The 19,931-nt window shown below is 40.6% G+C and overlaps 1 protein-coding gene across 1 annotated transcript in view; it reads right to left on the bottom strand.

Annotated features, from left to right (window-relative positions):
- Positions 1-19,931, bottom strand: part of EFL1 (elongation factor like GTPase 1) — a 233,292-nt gene that overhangs the window by 22,346 nt on the left and 191,015 nt on the right. The window contains exons 17-18 of the mRNA XM_083184020.1: positions 17,867-18,014; positions 7,797-8,785 (exon numbers count right to left, since the gene is read on the bottom strand). Of these exons, the coding sequence (XP_083040146.1) occupies positions 7,797-8,785; positions 17,867-18,014 (1,137 nt within the window). The remainder of the gene's footprint in view (positions 1-7,796; positions 8,786-17,866; positions 18,015-19,931) is intronic.

The following is a 19,931-nucleotide window of genomic DNA, read 5'->3' as shown; positions in this document are numbered from 1 at the left end:
AAACAAGACACTGATGCTAAAATGGATACAGTACTGTATCTTAATTTGCAATCAGCTTCTTGATCATCAAGGAAACCGATGAAAATCTGCACATGTATAATAGACAGGTTCTTGATCAGTGAAATGCTGTGCTAGGCATGAAGGTAAAGGCCTTAAGTCTGTACATATGGAGTTCATTGTAAACTGCAGAGTCACATAAGAATTCTTGACATCAATAGGTCAGTGATTTTTTTTCTGCTCTGCAACGATAAATCAGAATCATATGTTTACCACCGAACTACCTTGTACAGCTCAATACAGTACAGTTCTCTGAATACAATGTTGGACATTCTGTGGTCTGCAGTCAGTTGCTTGCACTACTTGCTGTAATATATGCTTGTAGGCAATAAAGCTGAAAGCTAGTAATGTCAAGGGAGATCATATGCTTAACCCTTTCACGGACTAGTGGTAACAGGCACCAAAAGAGTTAATTCAGCTGAAACTGTAAAAGAATAATAGTGTTAAACATCCAATCCATTACTCTGGAATGGTCACCAACACACGTGCTCACAGGGAATATACTCTGAGTTGTAGCTAGCAGCATGGAAACCAGATACTCCCATGAAAAACAAAAGTCAGGCAGGGTGAAACTTGGAATTCAATATATCAAGTAGTTTGGTACTTATATGTTAGTTGGGCGCCCACTATAGTTAGTACGCTCGTAGCCCCACTATCCATTTTTAGTCTGTAAATGGGGGAATTTAATTAGCTGTGGTAATTTATCCCGGGCTAACTGATCCCATAGCTGCTCAATTAGCTCCCGCCAGAAGCACTTATCAGGTATTATGTTTTGAACAGTGGCGTAAAGAAATCCCTGATAACTAGTGGGTTTAAGAGTGCAAAAACCTGTTAACACACAAAACTGTGAACTTTTCACAGATTTTGGGTGTTAATGCCTGTCAACCACCGTTAAGATCAGTTAACTGTGCTAACATCCGTTAACATGTTTATTTGCTGGGTGTTAAACAAGGTCTCGGGTGAAAAAGGGAGTGTAACTGAATAACCAAGGCAGTTAAAGCTTGTGGCAGCCTCCCTTTTCATCCACCGTAATTTACCGCAGGTGATTGAATTCCCCCCGATGTATGTAAAATTAAAAGGTTGTGCATATCTCTGATCAAAAATGCCTTTCTAGCAAAGTAAAAGTTTACCAAACCAGATCTGAAAAGTCAGAGATAAGTGTAACCAGCTTTTTCCAAACCGAATCAGAAGTAAGCATAATTTTAAACCATTACATCCAGTAGTTCCCAAACGTTTTTGAATCACGGCATCCTACAGCAGCGGTGGCGAACCCCTTTTTGGGCCAAGGGCCAATTGTATGGTGGAAAAATCCTTCGGGGGCCATATGTAAAAATTTCTCTTACAAATCGTCCTGCTGCAGCCGTCCCACGCTCCGGCGGCTGCACCTGAATAGGACTGACAGTCTCCAATTGCTTTTGATTAAGAGGAATCTCACAAGAACTACCGACCTCTCACAAAAAGTCCCCTGTACTTGAATCCCGGCAAAGCCGCTGAGTGTGTAGGATGGCCACTCAGACCGGCAACGGCGGCCGCATACGGCCCCTGGGCCTGAGGTTCCCAACCACTGCCCTACAGCATCAACATTTTGTAAAGGCCCCCCTAGACCAAACATTTATTTTTATCAAATTCTAAAACAAATATTAAATTAAGTACATTGTGTTTATTTTTCATCCTAATCCACTAGTCAGATTTAGTCAGATTCCGATGCATCCAATAGACCGATCTGATGAAAAAAGACCATGGGGGAGATTCTCTAAAACTCTCAGTCCCCCTTCGAAGCCCATAGCAATTATAATTATTGCATATGTTCTAACATATGCGATTATAGCAAAGGACAGCTCTTGCGTTAAGAGCTGTCCTTTGCGGGTAGAGTCGCCGGGTCCCAGCAGGTCCCGGCGGCTCCCTCCTACACCTGGCGCTGCTGCTGCGCCAGGCTCTCCTCCTCCCTGCACCCAGAAGAGGATCAGTGCAGGGAGGAGGTCACAGGTCCGGGCAGCACAGATATGTGCTGCCCGGACACAGGTCAGGGGGGAGGGGGCGATGCGGGGCGGCGGGGGTCCGTGCGGGGCGGCGGCGGGTTCACGTTAGAAGCCCATTGGCTTCTATGGGGCATCGCCGGATTTTTCTGGCGATGCCCCCCCGCCACGGTAACCCGTCGGGGGATGCTTAGAGCATCCCGAAATGCGGTAAAAACCCAGATAACAGGTTTTTACCGCTTTTTTTACCTTAGAGAATCTCCCCCATATCGGAGCTCCCTCAGATCAGATGTGCGGCTGAGTCTCAGATCAATCTGATCAATTAATCTTACGTGCTGCACCAAAGATCCATCTGATCTAATGCTGTCGGGGGTTTAACACAGAATTGACCAGATGTATCTGACGGAATAGAGTTAAAAATAAGCCCAGGGTCAGATCAGATAACTTGGAGAGTTCAAGGGAAATCTGAAGAAATTTGTACCTTCAGATAGGTCTGCGTAGTGGATGGTGGGCTTTAGGGTCAATTATATGGTGACAGACACAATTTGCTTCTGTTTATACACATTTTATGATTGGCAGCCACCAGAACTAATTTGGTGCATTACATTGGCCATAAATAATTTGAATTGGTCCTGGACCACCAACCCAGGGCACCCCTGCAAGTGTTCTAAGGCACCGGAGGGTGCACGGCACACAGTTTTGTAACCACTGATTCTATTGAAGTATAATGTCTGTTTGTCGTGGTTCTACCTTAAGGATCCACAAACATTTCCACACCGTCTTTCAGGGGTATTACTAGAACATGATCAATCCTACACACTTATTTATGTAATAGCATAGATAGATCTTAAACAGCAATCAGTACTATGTAACTCAAGTGGACAACATGCCTTAAAGTGCTATGGTACTTTATGTCATTAATGTTATTTTATGATACTACATGTGGTTCTCTAATTCCCTATACATATAGATTGTGCTTATGGTCACTTTATACAGCTTGACATAAAAGTAGAACTATAAGAAATTGTATTTTTTACTGATCATTATGTTGCACACATTTAATCTAGTAACATGTGAAACTTAAACCGGAGTTGTGATAAACCACATTACAGATGCTGCATGTGCCTTTATCAATCACTTCTAGTATAATAAGTAGTATTCAGTTTCTTTTGTTCTCGTAATATATCCTCTCCTGCTTCACTTCTCTTTGAAAACAAGTCTAGCTTACAAGTTATTGATGAACCTCAGAAGTTTGTTAAAAATAATTATTTGAGCCTAATTAACCATTCTATGCCATACAAATAACTGCAAGATGTGCATGGCATAGGAAGCTCTAATAACAAACACATCGACCAATGAACAGAAATCAATATGACCAATTTCTTTTCTCTAACAACTTTTTTAGAATAGAAGCTGGATACAATCCATAAAAGTGCTGGAGGCGGAGTGAATCACATACAGAATCCGAAACTTCAAATAGTAAAATAATGAGAAGTGAGCATTACACACAGAGGAGAGTATTGTATCCCGGCCGCTATTTCTGCCGGCGGAAATAGCGGCCCTTACCTTTTCAGTGCTACCATTTTCAACAACAATAAAGGCACTTTAAACCAAGTCGGAACGTCCGTTTTTAGTAGAGATGTGCAGGTTTGGATTTACCCAGATCTCAAGACTGGATCTTATTGGCTATCCAGCTGTCACATGATTTGGAGTCAAAACATGTGACAGCCAATAGCCAATAAGATCCTGTTTTGAGATCCGGGTAAATCCGAATCTGCACATCTCTAGTTTTTAGACAAACCACGGCTGTTTTTGCCAATCCTCTGACTTTCCGACACTTAACAGTCAGAACATTGAATTGCAACTGTCAAGTTATTGCCTAGGAAAATGTAAACAGCCTGGGATTCCAACTCTTGTTATGTTCGGATTGTTTAGAAAGTAAGCACATATCTCTCCATGTGTATGCCCTGGTTAGCAGATTTTATATCAAATCGTGAAAACACATCTCTGATTCCCCTTTCCCAAAGCAAAGCTGTCCAGATTACACTAAGCAGACATTTTTCAACTTGAACCTGCATATGTCTTTATTGAATTCATTATAGAAGATTAAAAAAAAAAAACCTATAGATTTCAAGTTAAGATTTCTTTTTGTAATGACATGTACTTTTTGAGGTCTGCAATACAACAAGTGAACTCTGGTAAGATAGCCCAGAGCCTGCCGGATAGTGTTCTTTTAGAAGTAAGAGTTTAAAAGGAAGGCTGATGAAGAACATTTGTAATATATGCCTTGGGCCTTGAAGTTCAGTGTTGGGAAAAAAAAATACATTTTCAGGCTGTAAAATGTCTCAGAATTACTTACTTTTTTGCTCACGAGAAACATCAAAACATCTCCTTCTTGCTCAATTAAGATTAGAGAAGAAAACTCAGTTTGTTCTTACAAAACTTCTCTGCATCTTTGCATATTCCATTTACAGAGAAAGACACCAGGCATTTAAGTTACATTAAAGCTACTTAAGTATCATGATAACCTCCCAACAAATGAGAAATTAAGTTAAATTACTTTTAAAGGGTAACTACCAATATGAAGGGTTCCATGTTGCTTCTAATTGTTCCAAGCAAAAGACCCTCTGTTCTGTTATGTCACACTTAGGTGGCTGTCCTTCAGCATGTAGGCAGGGTTGTTGAAACCATCGGACTACACACGTTAAACCCAGCTAGCAGACAGAAAATAAAACACATGACCAACATCTTGCTCAGAAACTTTTTAGGTAAGATGGGATTTGCAAGATCAGAGCAGACAAGTTCAGGAAAGTGAAATTTTCTTGGGGTGGGTCTTGGCACAAGAAGTGACCAGTCTTCCTGATCAATAACAGAAGCAGATATTCTTAAGAATCTTTGCTTATTATTGTAGGCAACCGTAGACCACCGTGGATGGTGTAATGGTTAGCATTACTGCCTCACAGCACTAAGGTCATGGGTTCGATTCCCACCATTGGCCTAACTGTGCGGAGATTGTATAGTCTCCCTGTGCCTGCGTGGGTTTCCTCAGGGTACTCCAGTTTCCTCCCACAATCCAAAAATATACTGGTAGGTTAACGGACTCCCAACAAAAATTAACCCTAGAATGTCTGTGTGTGTATATGTGGTAGGGCATATAGAGTGTAAGCTCCACTGGGGCAGGGACTAATGTGAGTGTTCAAATAATTGCTGTAAAGCGCTGTGGAATATGTGTGCAATATATATAAATAACTGTTCATAAATAAAAAATATAGTGTAAAAGTAGTGTTGCGCTATGCAAAGCCATCCTCAAAGTAATACCAGCAGATGAACGGCTTTCCCAGCGGTGATGCGGGAGCGCACAGCAGCACTCACCTCATCGCTGGGCCGTACACACTGGGCGGCTTTCAGCTCAAAGTCGCCCAATGTGTGTGGGCCTTTAGTCCACATTATGTGACTATTACACTTAGTAAATTTAAAGCAGTTGTAAAACTATCTTTATGGCATGTCCCTTACTCAGGAAACGCGTCCAACAGTTCATGCTTTCCAGAACACCTGTGGATATTGTAGAATGTATCAGACTGGAATGAATGCAGCACATGTGCATTAGTAATGAGTATACCTGTGCACCAGCTAGGTGGTCTGGAAAATATGAACGGGTGGTAGATATTGAGGACCAGTTTGACCACATCTGCGCTAAGTTGGGAGAATTTTTAAGAGCGAGTATCAAGCAGCGCTATGGAGAGCAGCATCTAAATAAGCCACACTGTAAGAGTTAAAACTAATTTACAGGAGAATAAGAAACAACGGATAAGAATAAACACAAGAGTGGGATAGATAGAAGGAAAAGAGACACAGTAGTATTCTAAAAAATAAAATGGCCTCCGAGAAGGAAAGACACAAGAGAAGTAGAAGCAGTGCAACATTCATTAGATGTGAGGATATCAATTGGACACTATAAGGAAATACCAGTAAAAAGTGGTTCTAGTTGATAGATCTACAGTGTCTAGATCACGGGTGTCAAACACAAGGCCCGCGGGCCAAATCCGGCCCGCCAGACCTCGTCATGTGGCCCGCGTTAGGAGATAGCACGCAGGGGCAGTGTGTCCCAGCTCCTGCCTAGGCCACCTCCTCTCACCCACCCCCCACCCCATGCGCACTCGCTCGCTCGCCGGAGCTGTGGGGTTGGTTGATGGGACTGGGACGTCACGCAGCTGGCGATCCATGCTGGACTGCTGGTAGTAGCGGTAACCGTGTGTGCGAGGCGGCTGACTGAAATAGGTTAGTAGTGTATAGCTCGGGCTGGTCGCTGTACGTGGGGATCTCTGTCACTGAGGGTGACATTTACACACCAGGCCATGCTCTCCTCTAGTCACTGCGTGTCTATCTTGCTAGCCCACATTAAAATGTCTTTCCCAAAATGGTGTCACCTCCTCTAGCATCCCTAAGGCAGCTCTGTACCTTCTGTCCCTGTCAACCACTGAACCCTGCACCTCAATATAATTAGTACTGGATGTGGAATTAAATTTCTGCAGCATAGCTCTGTGTTTGATGGCCCATTTTTGTTATCGCATTATTGTTATATGCATGTCTTGTTTCATACTGCTTTAAAGTACACCTTGTACAAGTTTTCTGTCATTTGTACTTTTTGGGGGACCGGCCCTTTGAGGGTGACCAAACTGCTGATGCGGCCCCCGATGAATTCGAGTTTGACACCCCTGGTCTAGATAGTCAGTAGGTCTACCCCAGAAGGTCAACATACAAAAGTTCAACAGGGTCAAAATGTCAACATGACGTTTTCATGATTTTTCATGGTTTTTTAAAGCGGCTTGTTCTTACTTCACCATCCATGTCAGCATAGAGGGAGAATATAACAGTGTGGCAAGCGTAGCGAGCCATGCGAGGGTACGTGTTACAGTAATTGAGGGTCTATGTCAACAGTTGTCGTTATTGACACAAAAAAAGACAAACTCGTGTCTACCTTTTTATGGGTCTACCCTTTTCATGTCAACATTTTGACCCTGTTGAACTACTGCATGTCGACCTTTTGGGGTAGACCTACTGACTATCTATATATCTATATAGACACGGTCTATGTAATAATCCGCAACCCTAAAAAGACACTGGTTGAGACAAGAGACATGATGTAACACAGGGAGAAACACTAAGACGCAGTGGAAGGAAATTGTATGATGAAATAGAGAACGCTAGTACATAAAGCTTTCATAATTTAATTGATATAAAATAAAATAATGGGTAAAATTAGAAGATATTGGAAACGTGTGGTATAAGAAGAAAAGAAAACAGATTATGTAGATGCAGCATGAGAAAGACAAGTAAGATCACCTATGGGGTTGTGCACATATTGCCATTAATTCAGGAACACAATTTAGAGAGGTAATAGAGACAAACTTGATGAAAATACAATGGTGAAAAATGGTTAAGACCCATCCCACAAAAATTCTCCATTATTTGATTAATAAATGCCCTTCTAATAGCAATCAGAGAAATATATTTGCCTTCATCAATAGAAATGGCAAGTGTCTTCCCAAACTGACGTAATCCACAGCATTCCCCTGAGGACACTACCGCCAGGGATCTGGCGAGTTGTTTATACACCAATAATAATCCACCTGCCATCTTTAATGCTTCATTAGTTATTTTCATATTTATAAATGTCCATTTAACTATAAGGGAGCTAAACATTTTAATTCTATAGTGACACAAAACCCTAAAAAAAAAATCCATAAAATCATCTTTACTCACCCAAGACTTCTGCAGTGGCCATGATGTCACAGGTATACATTGCAGCCATCAGCCTCTGGGGCTTTACTTGGAAAGCAGAGCGGCAAGCTTCCTTCATTGTAGCAATTAACTGCCCGGAAAATGGTCCATAACAATCTGTAAGCAACAATTCCCCTTTGCGTTTGCTAGATTTCTCCGGAACTTTTGTTCCATCCTGTCTGTGTTGTAAAATGTATTTTGCTTCTGAAACATCATCACTTGATTCAGCAGTTGTATTTGTTTTAGCTTGCTCTACTTCTGCAGCATTTTCTGCCGAGTCTTGCCTTTCCAGTACCACAGACTTGGACACATCCAGTCTCTCCACTATGAAACAAACGCCCATCATTGGTTCCTCGCACATGGGTCCAGCTAGAGTCACAAGCTGAAACCCACTAACAATGCTGTTCTCTATATTACGATATTTACTGGTTTTGGATACTTTATCAAGGCACTGCCAGACAGAAAACCTTTCATAGCCTTCAATTCCATTTACCAAAATGTTTGGCCCGTAACGCCTGGGCCCGAATGACCAGATTTGTTCCACAGCATTACGCCACCTTCTGCCCTGTAAGTGTTGTTCAAGATTGTGTTTCAATTCCTGAATCTGACTGATGGCTGTCTCATTGACAGTAATAGTATTGCTACCTTCACTCAAAGCCAAGTTAATTTGTTCCATAGTTCGAATTAAATCACTGTTTTTCTCCAGAAGCTGAGTGACCTCTTCAGGAAGTGGCATGGCTCTGACGCTAAGTGTCGCCACCTTATTTGGCGTGGTTACAGTTACCAGGCCATCTGGATCAATCTGAACTCCCTCCTGGGACTTACTTTGCTCTTCCTTAACCTGGTGTATAACAGCCACTTTTTGTTGCTTTCCCATATCTTCGTTCACCATGTCAACTTTAGGTGGTCTGATTATTGTCTCCCGAAAGGGTATTATAGGATCTGATGTACTCAGCTTAATCTTTGCAAACCTGTGAGAGGATAACAAAAATAAATTTAGCACGAGACAAAACAACTAATTAAAACGGATGCTTTAGCATCTTTAAAATCGGTATTATACAGTTTATCTTTATTTGTTTTAAGCCTTAACAAGAGATAAATGCAAGGGAGATAAACGTCCAGCCAATCAGCTCCTTACTGACTTTTTCAAACACAGCCTGTAACATGGCAGTTAGGAGGTGGTTGGCTGTACGTTTATCTCTCCTTATCAACCTTGCAGTTATCTCTTGTTAAAGCTTAATACATATGCCCCTTTGTGCATTATAATCTATTGTTTTTACAATGGAACAAATACTGGAATTACAGCAATCCACAAATACTGTAATTGTTTAGATTAAGGGTATACAGGTAGCTGCTGGTGTACTATTGCAGTGATGTAATTTACCCCTTCATTACTTGTCTTTCAACAACACTTTCTTTGTCCTCTTCACTTCAATCCCACCTTTAACTTCAATCATTCTTGATTAACCATACTAAACACAGTATTATACTGTTTCGGATTTCCTCCTTTTACATATTTGTCCTACAGCTACAACTCACAGTGCAACATCCCAACACCTGTCATGCGTAATGCTGAAAGTGCTGAATGGACACTGCCCAGCCACTTACTCTATACTAAATCATGGAGAGGTCTACAGCGCTCAAATGTCAAAACTTCTCCTACAGCCTCCAGCAAAAGTATTAATGGTGGATTGAAGAGACAGGAATTGCACAGTACAGATGGCGGCAGACCAAGACACAGGACTCCGGCAGATAATCTACTAGTGTGAGAGGATCACACTCTAATTCTAGCTCTGGGTAGACTTATTTATCTACTGTATTCATCAGTCACTTTACTTCACAAGTTAATTACTCTTCAGTCCAACTTCTGTGGTTTCAGTCCCACACATTCTGTTTAAACACTTCCCTTTTTCAGTAATGCATTTTTCATTCATTGTGGAGGTTTTTAATATAATGCATGTATTGATTGTTTAAAAAATCTAAGGGAAAAGAAGGAGTGACAGGGCAAACATACAAATATTACTTTTCACGACAACTCATCCTCTACCTGGCTGAGATAGCAGGAAGTTTCTATGGTGCAAGTATACAAGGTACTTACAGGGCAGTAACTACAAGGAGAAATGCGTCCCATATAGTTGAGAAATGTGAAGCACGATGTAGCTGTTGCTTACCAAGTGAACAGTTAATATGCTTTCTAATGTGCGGGGAAACAAAAAACCCACGCTGAAAACATTAACAGGACACAATCCGATGTCTAAGTATAGAAGTCAGGCAGTAGAACAGAATGGACACCTGTGGGGAAGGTGGTAAGGAACAAATTTCCCTCTTAGCATGAGGCAGCTAAACGTCTCCAGTAGACATGAGTGCTTTATTATTAATTCCGAAACGTGACTGCCAAGGAAGTATTAGCAAGCCATTACATCATCAGGGAATGGCTGCAAATGTGTACACATTTTCCCTGCGCTCCTGCTTCTGAGGTCTAAAATTATGAAGAACTAAGGGGACAACATGTCATTAAACGACCTGCACACATTCATCTGTTTAACTCCAGTGAGTAAATATGTATAGAAAAATCTGTATAATTTCCCCAGGCATATTAACCTGCATTACGGCAGCAAAGAGCCATTTAAAATGCAGTGCAAATAACAAATATCGTAACTAGAAAATAATTTAAAGTTGTCACATGACTTTATAGCTTTCACATTCATGGTGAATTGTATCATCTAAGTGTACTGGTGTACAAATTAATTGGGACCAATCATGCTTTTATGCTGTGTTAACCCTTTATGACTCCATTGCATTTTTCTGGTACACCCCTTTGAGGACACTGGGAAAGTAGATGAATGAGGCCCTAAGTAACCCTCCCCCACCAAAATATGGGTTTGTCCTATTGGTTTTTAGTATAGAAAGCATTGTAGCTCATCCACAAATCATTGTGATTTGTTCTATTTCACAGACTTTCCGACACTCGGAACTTTGAATTCCAACTGTCTAATCAGATGTAAATGGCCCAGGATTTTGACTGTCGAGACGTTCCGACAGTCAGAATCGTGGATTGAAACTCCCCTAAGCAATACATTTTTTAACAATGTCCACTTAAATGGACAAGGGGTTATGAAGTGTTTCTTTTTTCATTATTTTAAGAAGTAAGCCGATTTCCATACCATTAAGATTTAATATGACCACCCATATGCTACAATAACTTATTTTCACTGACTACTGTATTGGTAAAATGTTTTCCACATACTTACAGTAATGAACCCACACATTTCATATTTTAGACATGAAGTATCCTTGGTCAAAACAATCCATGTTTTTAAGTTGGAGCACTGTGTGCTGGGCGGGATCCTGGTCCCCACTTCCACTTTTATTTATACACAGTCCGCCACCTTGCTCTGTTATGCTGTGCCTGGACACTAATGGTACAGTATCTTTTTATTGAATTTAAAACACAGAAATAGTTTGCTTTATTTTGGTATCTGAGACTGGCAGGAAATACTGAGCCAGGGCTCGGGTCTACTCACATATATACAATTTGTGTGGATTCACTTTGCAGAAAACCAAATTCGCACATCTATATGTTCCCTCAAAAGCAATGAGGCTTCTAGGCTTTGAAAATGTAATTATCTGTTATGGTATGTTTTATGGTCTCTTTCATACAAAAATGTTTCTGTAACAAAGAAACCCATCATCAGAAAACGTAACCTTTTCCAGTGAACACTGATCCAGTTTTTTGGCCTACTGCAAGTGAGTTCTCTTTTATTATTGTTTGAAGGCGATCTTCTTCGAGTTCTCCTCATTTTCATTAGTACATCACCAGCTGCTAAATCTAAAGCCCCATACACACCGAACGAGTCACGGCATTAGCAAGTGCATACAGACCTGCCAATGCCCAGGGGGCAAAGGGCGCGTCGGCAGGGGGAAAGGGATGACCATGCTGCAGTGTGGCAGTCATTAACCAGGACTCCCTCTATTGAACATGTCCCGACGAGGGAGGTGGTCGTTAACTACGTGCACACTTGTACGTCCTTTCTGGGCAACATTGTGAACAATATCATGTTTATGGGGCATAAGGGGTATATTTACTAAAGATTAATGATGAAGGATTTTAACTTGCTGAACAGTGATGTTGTGTTCCAAGATCTAAAGTGCACATTTACGAACAGACAATTTTTTACATTTCTTTGTAAACACAACATCAATTATATCAATGGAATTAAAAAATCATCATCAACCTTTAACAAATTTATCTTGTTGTATCAGGACAAATAATACTTAAAAAAAACAAAAACAAACAAAAAACATCTAATATCTATGTTCATATACACATCTCTCCAAACTGGTACACTATAGACTTTGTGACTTAGCCAGGCCAAGCATTCCCAACAGATTTTTCACAAAGTATGCATCTTACTTGCATCACTAATGCAATAAGAGTACAATCCACATGAGCACTGACATTACTATGGCATGTAGCTTCTACAGTATGTGTGACTTGGTCTCTAATCTAGGTAAAAGCAAATCTAAGTCCCGGTAAGGCTTTATACCAATTCCTTTGTGGAAAAAAATACTACTCTAGTGTGCCTGATCCAATGTTAGCAACTTTGTATTAGTCAAATATGTCAAAAGTAAATGCAAGATGAATGATGGCTCATTTCTGCTATTGTTTTGGTGACAGGTATCCACTTTTATTGTTACTTTTAAAAAGTCTTGGAACCAGGGCACAGAGCAAGCTGGAGTTTGGTGCCCCCCACCCCACATACGGTGTGTGTCATCTCAGAGTCCGGCAGCTTTGCTGCAGCACAGGTTGAGTGGTACCAGGCAGAAGCCATCCTGTCCTCTATTGCAGGTGTTGCAGGACTCCTGGTATAGAGATAATTAACTACAGGTGTGCCGCAGAGCTCCATTATAAGAGCAGTGGTCACACTTGGATCCCGTTGTGATCCACACAGGTGCTGCTTTACATGCAGTTGCCCCTTCAGGGTTTGGAGCCCGGAGGCTGGAGCTTCCATTGCCTCTGGGAGTTATACTACTGCTTGGAATTTTATATTTACGGATTCCAACAGAATCAGCAAAATCATGATTCAGAGATGGCTGGTAATGCAGCCACTCTCTAACTAGCAATTGTGGATATAAGCTATCCGCAAGCTAACTTTACGATGGAGTGTATGAGTAATGAGGCACTCGCTTTCACGCTACATTGTTTGTAAAATTGTGATGGAGATTGTATACCCTTTTGTTGTTATTGTATACAACATCAATACAAAAAAATTTGCACAACTGAAATTAGCTGTAGCACAGGGTCTACCCTAGTTACTCTCCTTACATCCAAACATGGCCTCTGAAGCAGTGGATTTCTCATTGAGAATGCTGCAGCATTTCGAGACATGCAAGTGACACACCCATAACATGCCCATGAAATGGCAATAGTTTGGAATGACTTTAGGACACCGCCCAGTCTCCGTCCTGAAATGTCCAAGGATTGCAAACCCCTTCTCAAGTGTTATCTGAACTGTGAAAACATTGAGGGCCAGATGTACTAACCTTGACAAGTGATAAAATGGAGAGTTATAAACCACCAACCAATCATCTCCCGACTATCATTTTACGGTGTTTGAAAAATGACAGCTATCAGCCAATTGGTTGGTGGTTTATCACTCTGCATTTTATAACTTTTCAAGGTTTAGTACTATGGCCCTCATACTGCTGTACCTCTGAATCTGGCCCATAGTCATTGATTGTGTTATGAAGAGCTACACTTGAATTTGTTTTCATAGCTCTGACATCCTTACTTAAGGTTGATAAGACCTGCACATCAAGGATGGTGCAATTCTGATCCTAGTGTGGTCACTCAGCTCTCTGTCTAGAGGTGTCTGCACCCTAGTGTCAAGTAATTATGATAATCAAGTAGGATTACAGGAAATCATCTACTGTACAGTTTAGCAACAGAAATAATATATTATAATATATATATATATATATATATATATATATATATATATGTGTATATATATATGTCCAGTAGACCGGCACAATCCACAGCTCCTAGGCAATATAATCTTGGCTGGGTGCCTGCACTAGAAATAGTATATTTGCAGGGTGTGGAGCGGCACTCCAAGCAGAAAGAAAATTCAGGTACACAGGGTTTGTGTACCTGAATTTTCTTTCTACTTGGAGTGCCGCTACACACCCTGCAAATATATATATATATATATATATATATATATATATTATTGTGCAGGGTCTGGCACTCCCCATTCATACAAACAAATGCTTTGCCCTGGTACCCATCCAGAGGAAAAACTTTAAACAAAGTGCAATTTAAAAAGTTTAACATTTTGCTGTGTATGTCCTGAAAACGGGCTAGTCCCGAAACGCCGTAGGCAGCAGTAAAGCACCTTTTTGCACTTAAAGAAAGACCCAGAGTGACATCTTTATTTGGAGTATATATATATATACGTTATGTTATGCTTATATGCACATCACTGTATGCTTATTGTATGACTTGATGAAAAGACCGTCCCGGTCTTGAAACGTCGTCATGTAAATTATAAACAAGCCCTAAGATGTTTTTTCATATACCAATACACCTTTGAAAAAAATCCGTGTTGAGTGCCGCCTCCTTTCTCCTGCTTGGATGTTAAAGTCTATGTAAGAGAGCTGATATATATATATAGATATATATATATATATATATATATATATATATATATATATATTCTGCCCATTTGTCAGAGAGTATAAATAAAAAATCTCACAAACTTTTCTTTCACTTATGGTTAGTGGTTGGGTGAAGCCATTTATTGACAAACAATGGTGTTTACTCTTTTTAAATCATAATGACAACAGCCGCCACATCGCAGCACGTGTACACACCTTAAGACCTTTTTGGCTGCCATGGATGAGTTACAGATATGTTAACAGGTTTGTCTCTTATTGTTGCTTATTCCTGTTGTATGTTTCATTGCTGTGCCCAATTCCTTTTATCTTCTTCTTTCAGTTTTTTTCACTCTAACCTAACACAATTGCTATTGATACTCATGACGCGCTGCGTGTTGTACATATTCTACCTGCCAGAAATTCCCAAGAGATTCCGTTTTGACGTACACACATACTGGGCACCGCCTCCAAGTCGCAACCAACTCTGGAGTTTGATTTAAGCACCAAATGGACTGACTGGGGGCCATTTGTAGGTTTTAAATGTGCCTGACTGTTAATGTGTGCATAACCCCTGAGGAAAACTGGTGGGGGCTAGCTGAAACAGCTGTGGGGTACTGCTGTTTGTGTCTCATTAAACATGCTACTGGTTTTAAATAAATCGTTTCATCACTACTGAGTGCTGGTTCTTTACTTTTCCACAAAGTGGGGAGGTGAGTGCCTTGTTTATCAAACCCTTTTTGGACCCATAACAATGTTTATACAGTGTGTAACAATCTCCTACTGTGGATATGACAATTCTAAGGTTGCAGGCTTTGATGTCAAATAATGGTTGGAGTACATAGCTATTCAGTATCCACCAATTTTCCCAAATAAGTTGCACTCCACTGCAGAAAAAAAAAAAACTACTCTACAAAACAGAAGAACAATGTTACAGAAGTCCATATCAGCAGTATCATATGAGAAGTAGTCTAGCAGCATAACGCCAATGACTGCATACTAGCAATGAAGTGCTGAAAATCACAGCTACAACATGCAATACTTTGTAAAGAAAATCACTAAATGCATATATTCCCAAGCTTAACTAATTTAAAGGCCAGTATCCAATTAGCTGTGGTACAGGCATGAATATAAAAGACTGTTGATTTGAAAGCGTTAATCAGTGTAAAGGACAAACCCACCTAGTTTTTCCTTTGAAATTATTGGCGCTTTAAATCTAGTTTCAAACGTAGTACAGTCTTGCCCCCATATTACATAATTCCCTAGTGTCTGCACTTCTGTAACATAAAATACAAATGAAAAAGCTGTGAGACTAGGACTCCTCTATAAACACATTTTACAAAGAAAACTTAAACTAACCTCATTAATTGTTAATGTTTGCAAGAAAACATCAAAGATGTTTTAGACTAAACACACAAAGCCTTTCGGGTAATGCCTGACTGAGGACTTCCACCCATCCCAAATCATTCTAGGCACATTATAACAAGTCAGAGAGACATATGGCAATATGGTACTTGGAAAAGGGAGCTGGATGCCGGCTGTTCTGTCACAAGGGACAACAATTACTCACCTTCATAATAGCTTTTCTTTCTATGATCCAGCTTCAATGCAATAACATAAATCTGTGTCTTGCTCTGGCAAATTAATATTGTTAAGTAATTTTGCTTCAGAATATCTGAGTAGCCTATGTGCTAAATACTCAGATATATGGCAGATGTGTATTCTTCAACATCTGGGCCAATTATGATGTTCTATTATTACACTCATCTACAGGGCACTTGTAAGAATTTATATTATATACACACACTAGCTAAGCCCGCTCAAAGCTAGTCTGCTACCTTGTGATTGCCTCTGTGGTCTTGTGTGTGTGAACGAGATGCAGTTTTACTCGCTGCCTGCAGAGTGACAAAGAAAAAGCCATACCTGAGACTGGCCAATAAAAGGAAAATATCAATATTGTCACAAGAACACAGACATTGGACAGAGGAAGATTGAAAAAAAAAAAAAAGGGTTATGGACAGACAAATCGAAGTTTGAGATGTTTGGATCACACAGAAGAACATTTGTGAGACGCAGAACAAGTGAAAAGATTCTGGACGAGTGCCTGACGCCATCTGTCCAGCATGGTGGAGGGAATGTGACGGTCTGGGGATGCTTTGATGTTAGCAAAGTGGGAAATTTGTATAAGGTAAAAGGGATTTTGAATAAGGAAGGCTATCACTACATTTTGCAACCCGATTCCATAACCTGTGGACAGCGCTTGATTGGAGCTAATTTCCTTCAACAGAACAATGACCTAAAGCACACCTCCAAATTATGAAATAACTATTTAGGGAACTATTAGGGAAGAAGCAGGCAGCTGGTATTCTGGCTGTAATGGAGTGACCAGCGCAGTCACCAGATCTCAACCCCATAGAGGTGTTGTGGGAGCAGCTTGACGGTATGCCATGCAAGAAGAGAAGTGCCCATCGAGTAAATCCAACTTGTGGGCGGTGCTTGAGGAAGCGTGGGGTGATATTTCTTCAGATTACCTCAACAAATTAACAGCTACAATACCAAAGATCTGCAATGCTGTAATTGCTCCAAAATTTTGCAGCTCTTATGATAAATTAAAGTCAGTTTTCATGTAAAACACAAAATTGTCTGGGTGACCACAAATTTTTGAACGGTAGTGTAGGTACTGAATACTTTAGCTGTAGTTGAATATTTAGCCAGAGAGTATTAGATTTAGGCACAATAGGCAGAAAGTGGTGCGTGGCAGCATGGAGGGAGTGCAACGAGTAAACCCGGCGGCACACTCACAGCGTTTCTGCTTTTAGCACAAATAATCCAAAAATATGACTTTCTTTACTCAGAACATAACTATAGTACTAATAAGATAATGAAAAAACAATGTTGCAAAAAATATGAGACTACTATAATTAAAAATGATATAAATTAAGTCCTAAAAATAAATATAGTGTCCTAAGAGGGAACGCACCTTAATGCTCTGAATAATTTTAATGCTGAAAAGGTTAAAATCTGCCATCTGCGTTCTCACTGCAGCATAAGACGCCCATATAGATAAATACAGTTTCATTATACCCACATTGCTTTTTAATTGGAAAATCCATGGTGCACAGAGCATGTAGCTATAAATGAAGCGGTCCCGTTCAGTGACAAGTAATGAGAGGTACTCTGCCAAAAAGGGCTCAGGATGGATGCCGGGGCAGGGAGGAGGCAACTCTCGCCAGCAGAAGATCATTTTATAGCCATTAATAAATGTACTTGGGGTTCAGAGGACGGTGAAAGATTTTTGGATGAGAACCTCTCGCTAAATAAAAGGCATAAATCAGTGTCTAGCCAAAGCCACCCACAATATGTTTACAGAAATATATATTTATTGCTTTTTCTACCTCTCTCTTAAGTCATCCAAGCAACGCTGCAAGTGAACTTCTCCAGCTGTAATTAGAACGTGTTCTCCAGTCTCCTGAATCAAGACTTCTACACACGGGTCAGCCTGGTTTAAGAGCTTCATTCCTTTCACCAATTGCGGCATTTCACCTGGAAAACCAAAAACACATGACATAAGGCACATTTGTAAGCAGGGACCTACAGTATACACACCAGTTTTGTGGCATGCTAATTAACCTTTTTTTTTTTACTAATTGAAAAAATACTAATGTATATCCAAAATGCAATAGTGGATATGTTGTCACAGTAAATGTTATGCCCCATACACACTAGAGGAGAGTGTTAAACATTAGACTAGACTAAATGCCGATCCCCCCCTTCCCCCCCGTTACAATGCTGACCCTTCCCGTCACTGCCTGGGGAGGAAGGTTCGACCGCTCATGTGTTTGGGCACCCAAAAACATGAATGCCCGAACACAGGAGCCCCCCAAATGGCCTTGAACTTCTTGGAGTGGCCGGAAACCTCATAAGCCAGCAGCAACTGTCCCTTGAGTGGTAGGTATTTCTAGGGCACGATAAACCTGCCCTGGTATGTTTTGTCCTGCCACAGGAAAACCCACCACTCAAGGGGTTAATGATGCGAACTCCCATGCATCATTAATGACAGCCACCTGCACCCCATCTGATGAACATGTACTGTGGGTTCATTTTGGCTATACTAGCAATGCATGTTTATTGGGTCCCGTGGACGTCTCTAAATATCGTTCAGTGTGTAAACTCAATATTGTTTGTCCTGTTTGCTCAGAGAGAATACTTTATCTGTTAGTGTGTATGGGGCTTTAATGGATCATTATTCTTATCTGACAGATTCCCCGAAGCCTCCAAAAACCCACTCTGCCCTAATGCATCTCACCACCACTCACCTGTTTAATACAGGCAGCAGAGTTATCAACTGCCCTCCCTCCTAAAATCACCATTCTTATCTAGTGTATAATCAAGTGAAGTACATCACACAAGGTGCATCAGTGGAATGAAAAACTAAGGAGCAAATATTAAACATAGTAATATTCTTTCTGAAGAAATCTACAAATGTGTCCACATACTGTACAGCTAGCCTCCCTGCCCATTAAACAGCTCAATTAGTGACGCTGTGCCATGGTTTCACTAGGTATCGTCAAACATTTTTGCATGCAACTTCTCCTTGATTACAAAATAGTATGGTCCAGCAGCCTCTGCTGATTAAAATGATATGTGACTGCCTATTTTAATTGTGTGTCTGCACCTGTATCTGAAATGCTACCTAGTCATGCCTAGGTTACAGTGTTTCCCAGTAAAACACTGAGTGTATCTGCATATGCCGAATATACTGAATCGTGCAACTGGTAGGGTGCGGAGGAAGATGTATATGGACACATCTGTTTTGTGAAATACTGATGGAGATAGTAAAAGTATGGAAATGGAGTGCACTGCCCAGGTGGACATTCTTACCAAAACATGTAGACTTGACATAAACCGCTATACTGGCATCTATAGATTGTAAGCTTGGGAGCAGGGCCTTCCTACCTTTATATCAGTCTGTTGTTACCCAGTTTGTTTTATCACCGTTTCCAATTGTAAAGTGCAACGGAATCTGCTGCGCTACATAAACTAAATAAATGAAGGGGCATATTATACAATGAGTGATATTCTTGTTATGACCCATTATGAACATTAAATGGGCTCCAGCCAATCATCTGGTGTCGTGTGTTTGTAAAATGATAGATGATTGGCTGCAGAACCATTTAAACTTTCCTAATGAGCGATAACAAGAATACCACTGGATCAGCCCCTACAGTAAGTGTATTAAATAAAAGCAGCAATGACAATATCCCACTCCTAAATGGATGAGGTGGATGAAACAGGGTGAGAGTCTGTAAAAGTACTGATTTGCTACACTACTTAAAATCAAGGTTTTGAATTTTTTATTCCAGGCAAACTCTACCTGATTTTACCCCATTACGTTCCCCCTTGGGAGTTAAAATGAACATTATTCTTCTCCTGTTTCATCCACACAGATCCTTTTAAAAA

Source organism: Crinia signifera, chromosome 4, assembly GCF_055691185.1.
Source record: "Crinia signifera chromosome 4, ASM5569118v1, whole genome shotgun sequence".
Taxonomy (NCBI): Eukaryota; Metazoa; Chordata; class Amphibia; order Anura; family Myobatrachidae; genus Crinia; species Crinia signifera.
Note: the sequence above shows the minus strand (reverse complement) of the source record. Positions and strands in the feature narration are given on the sequence as shown.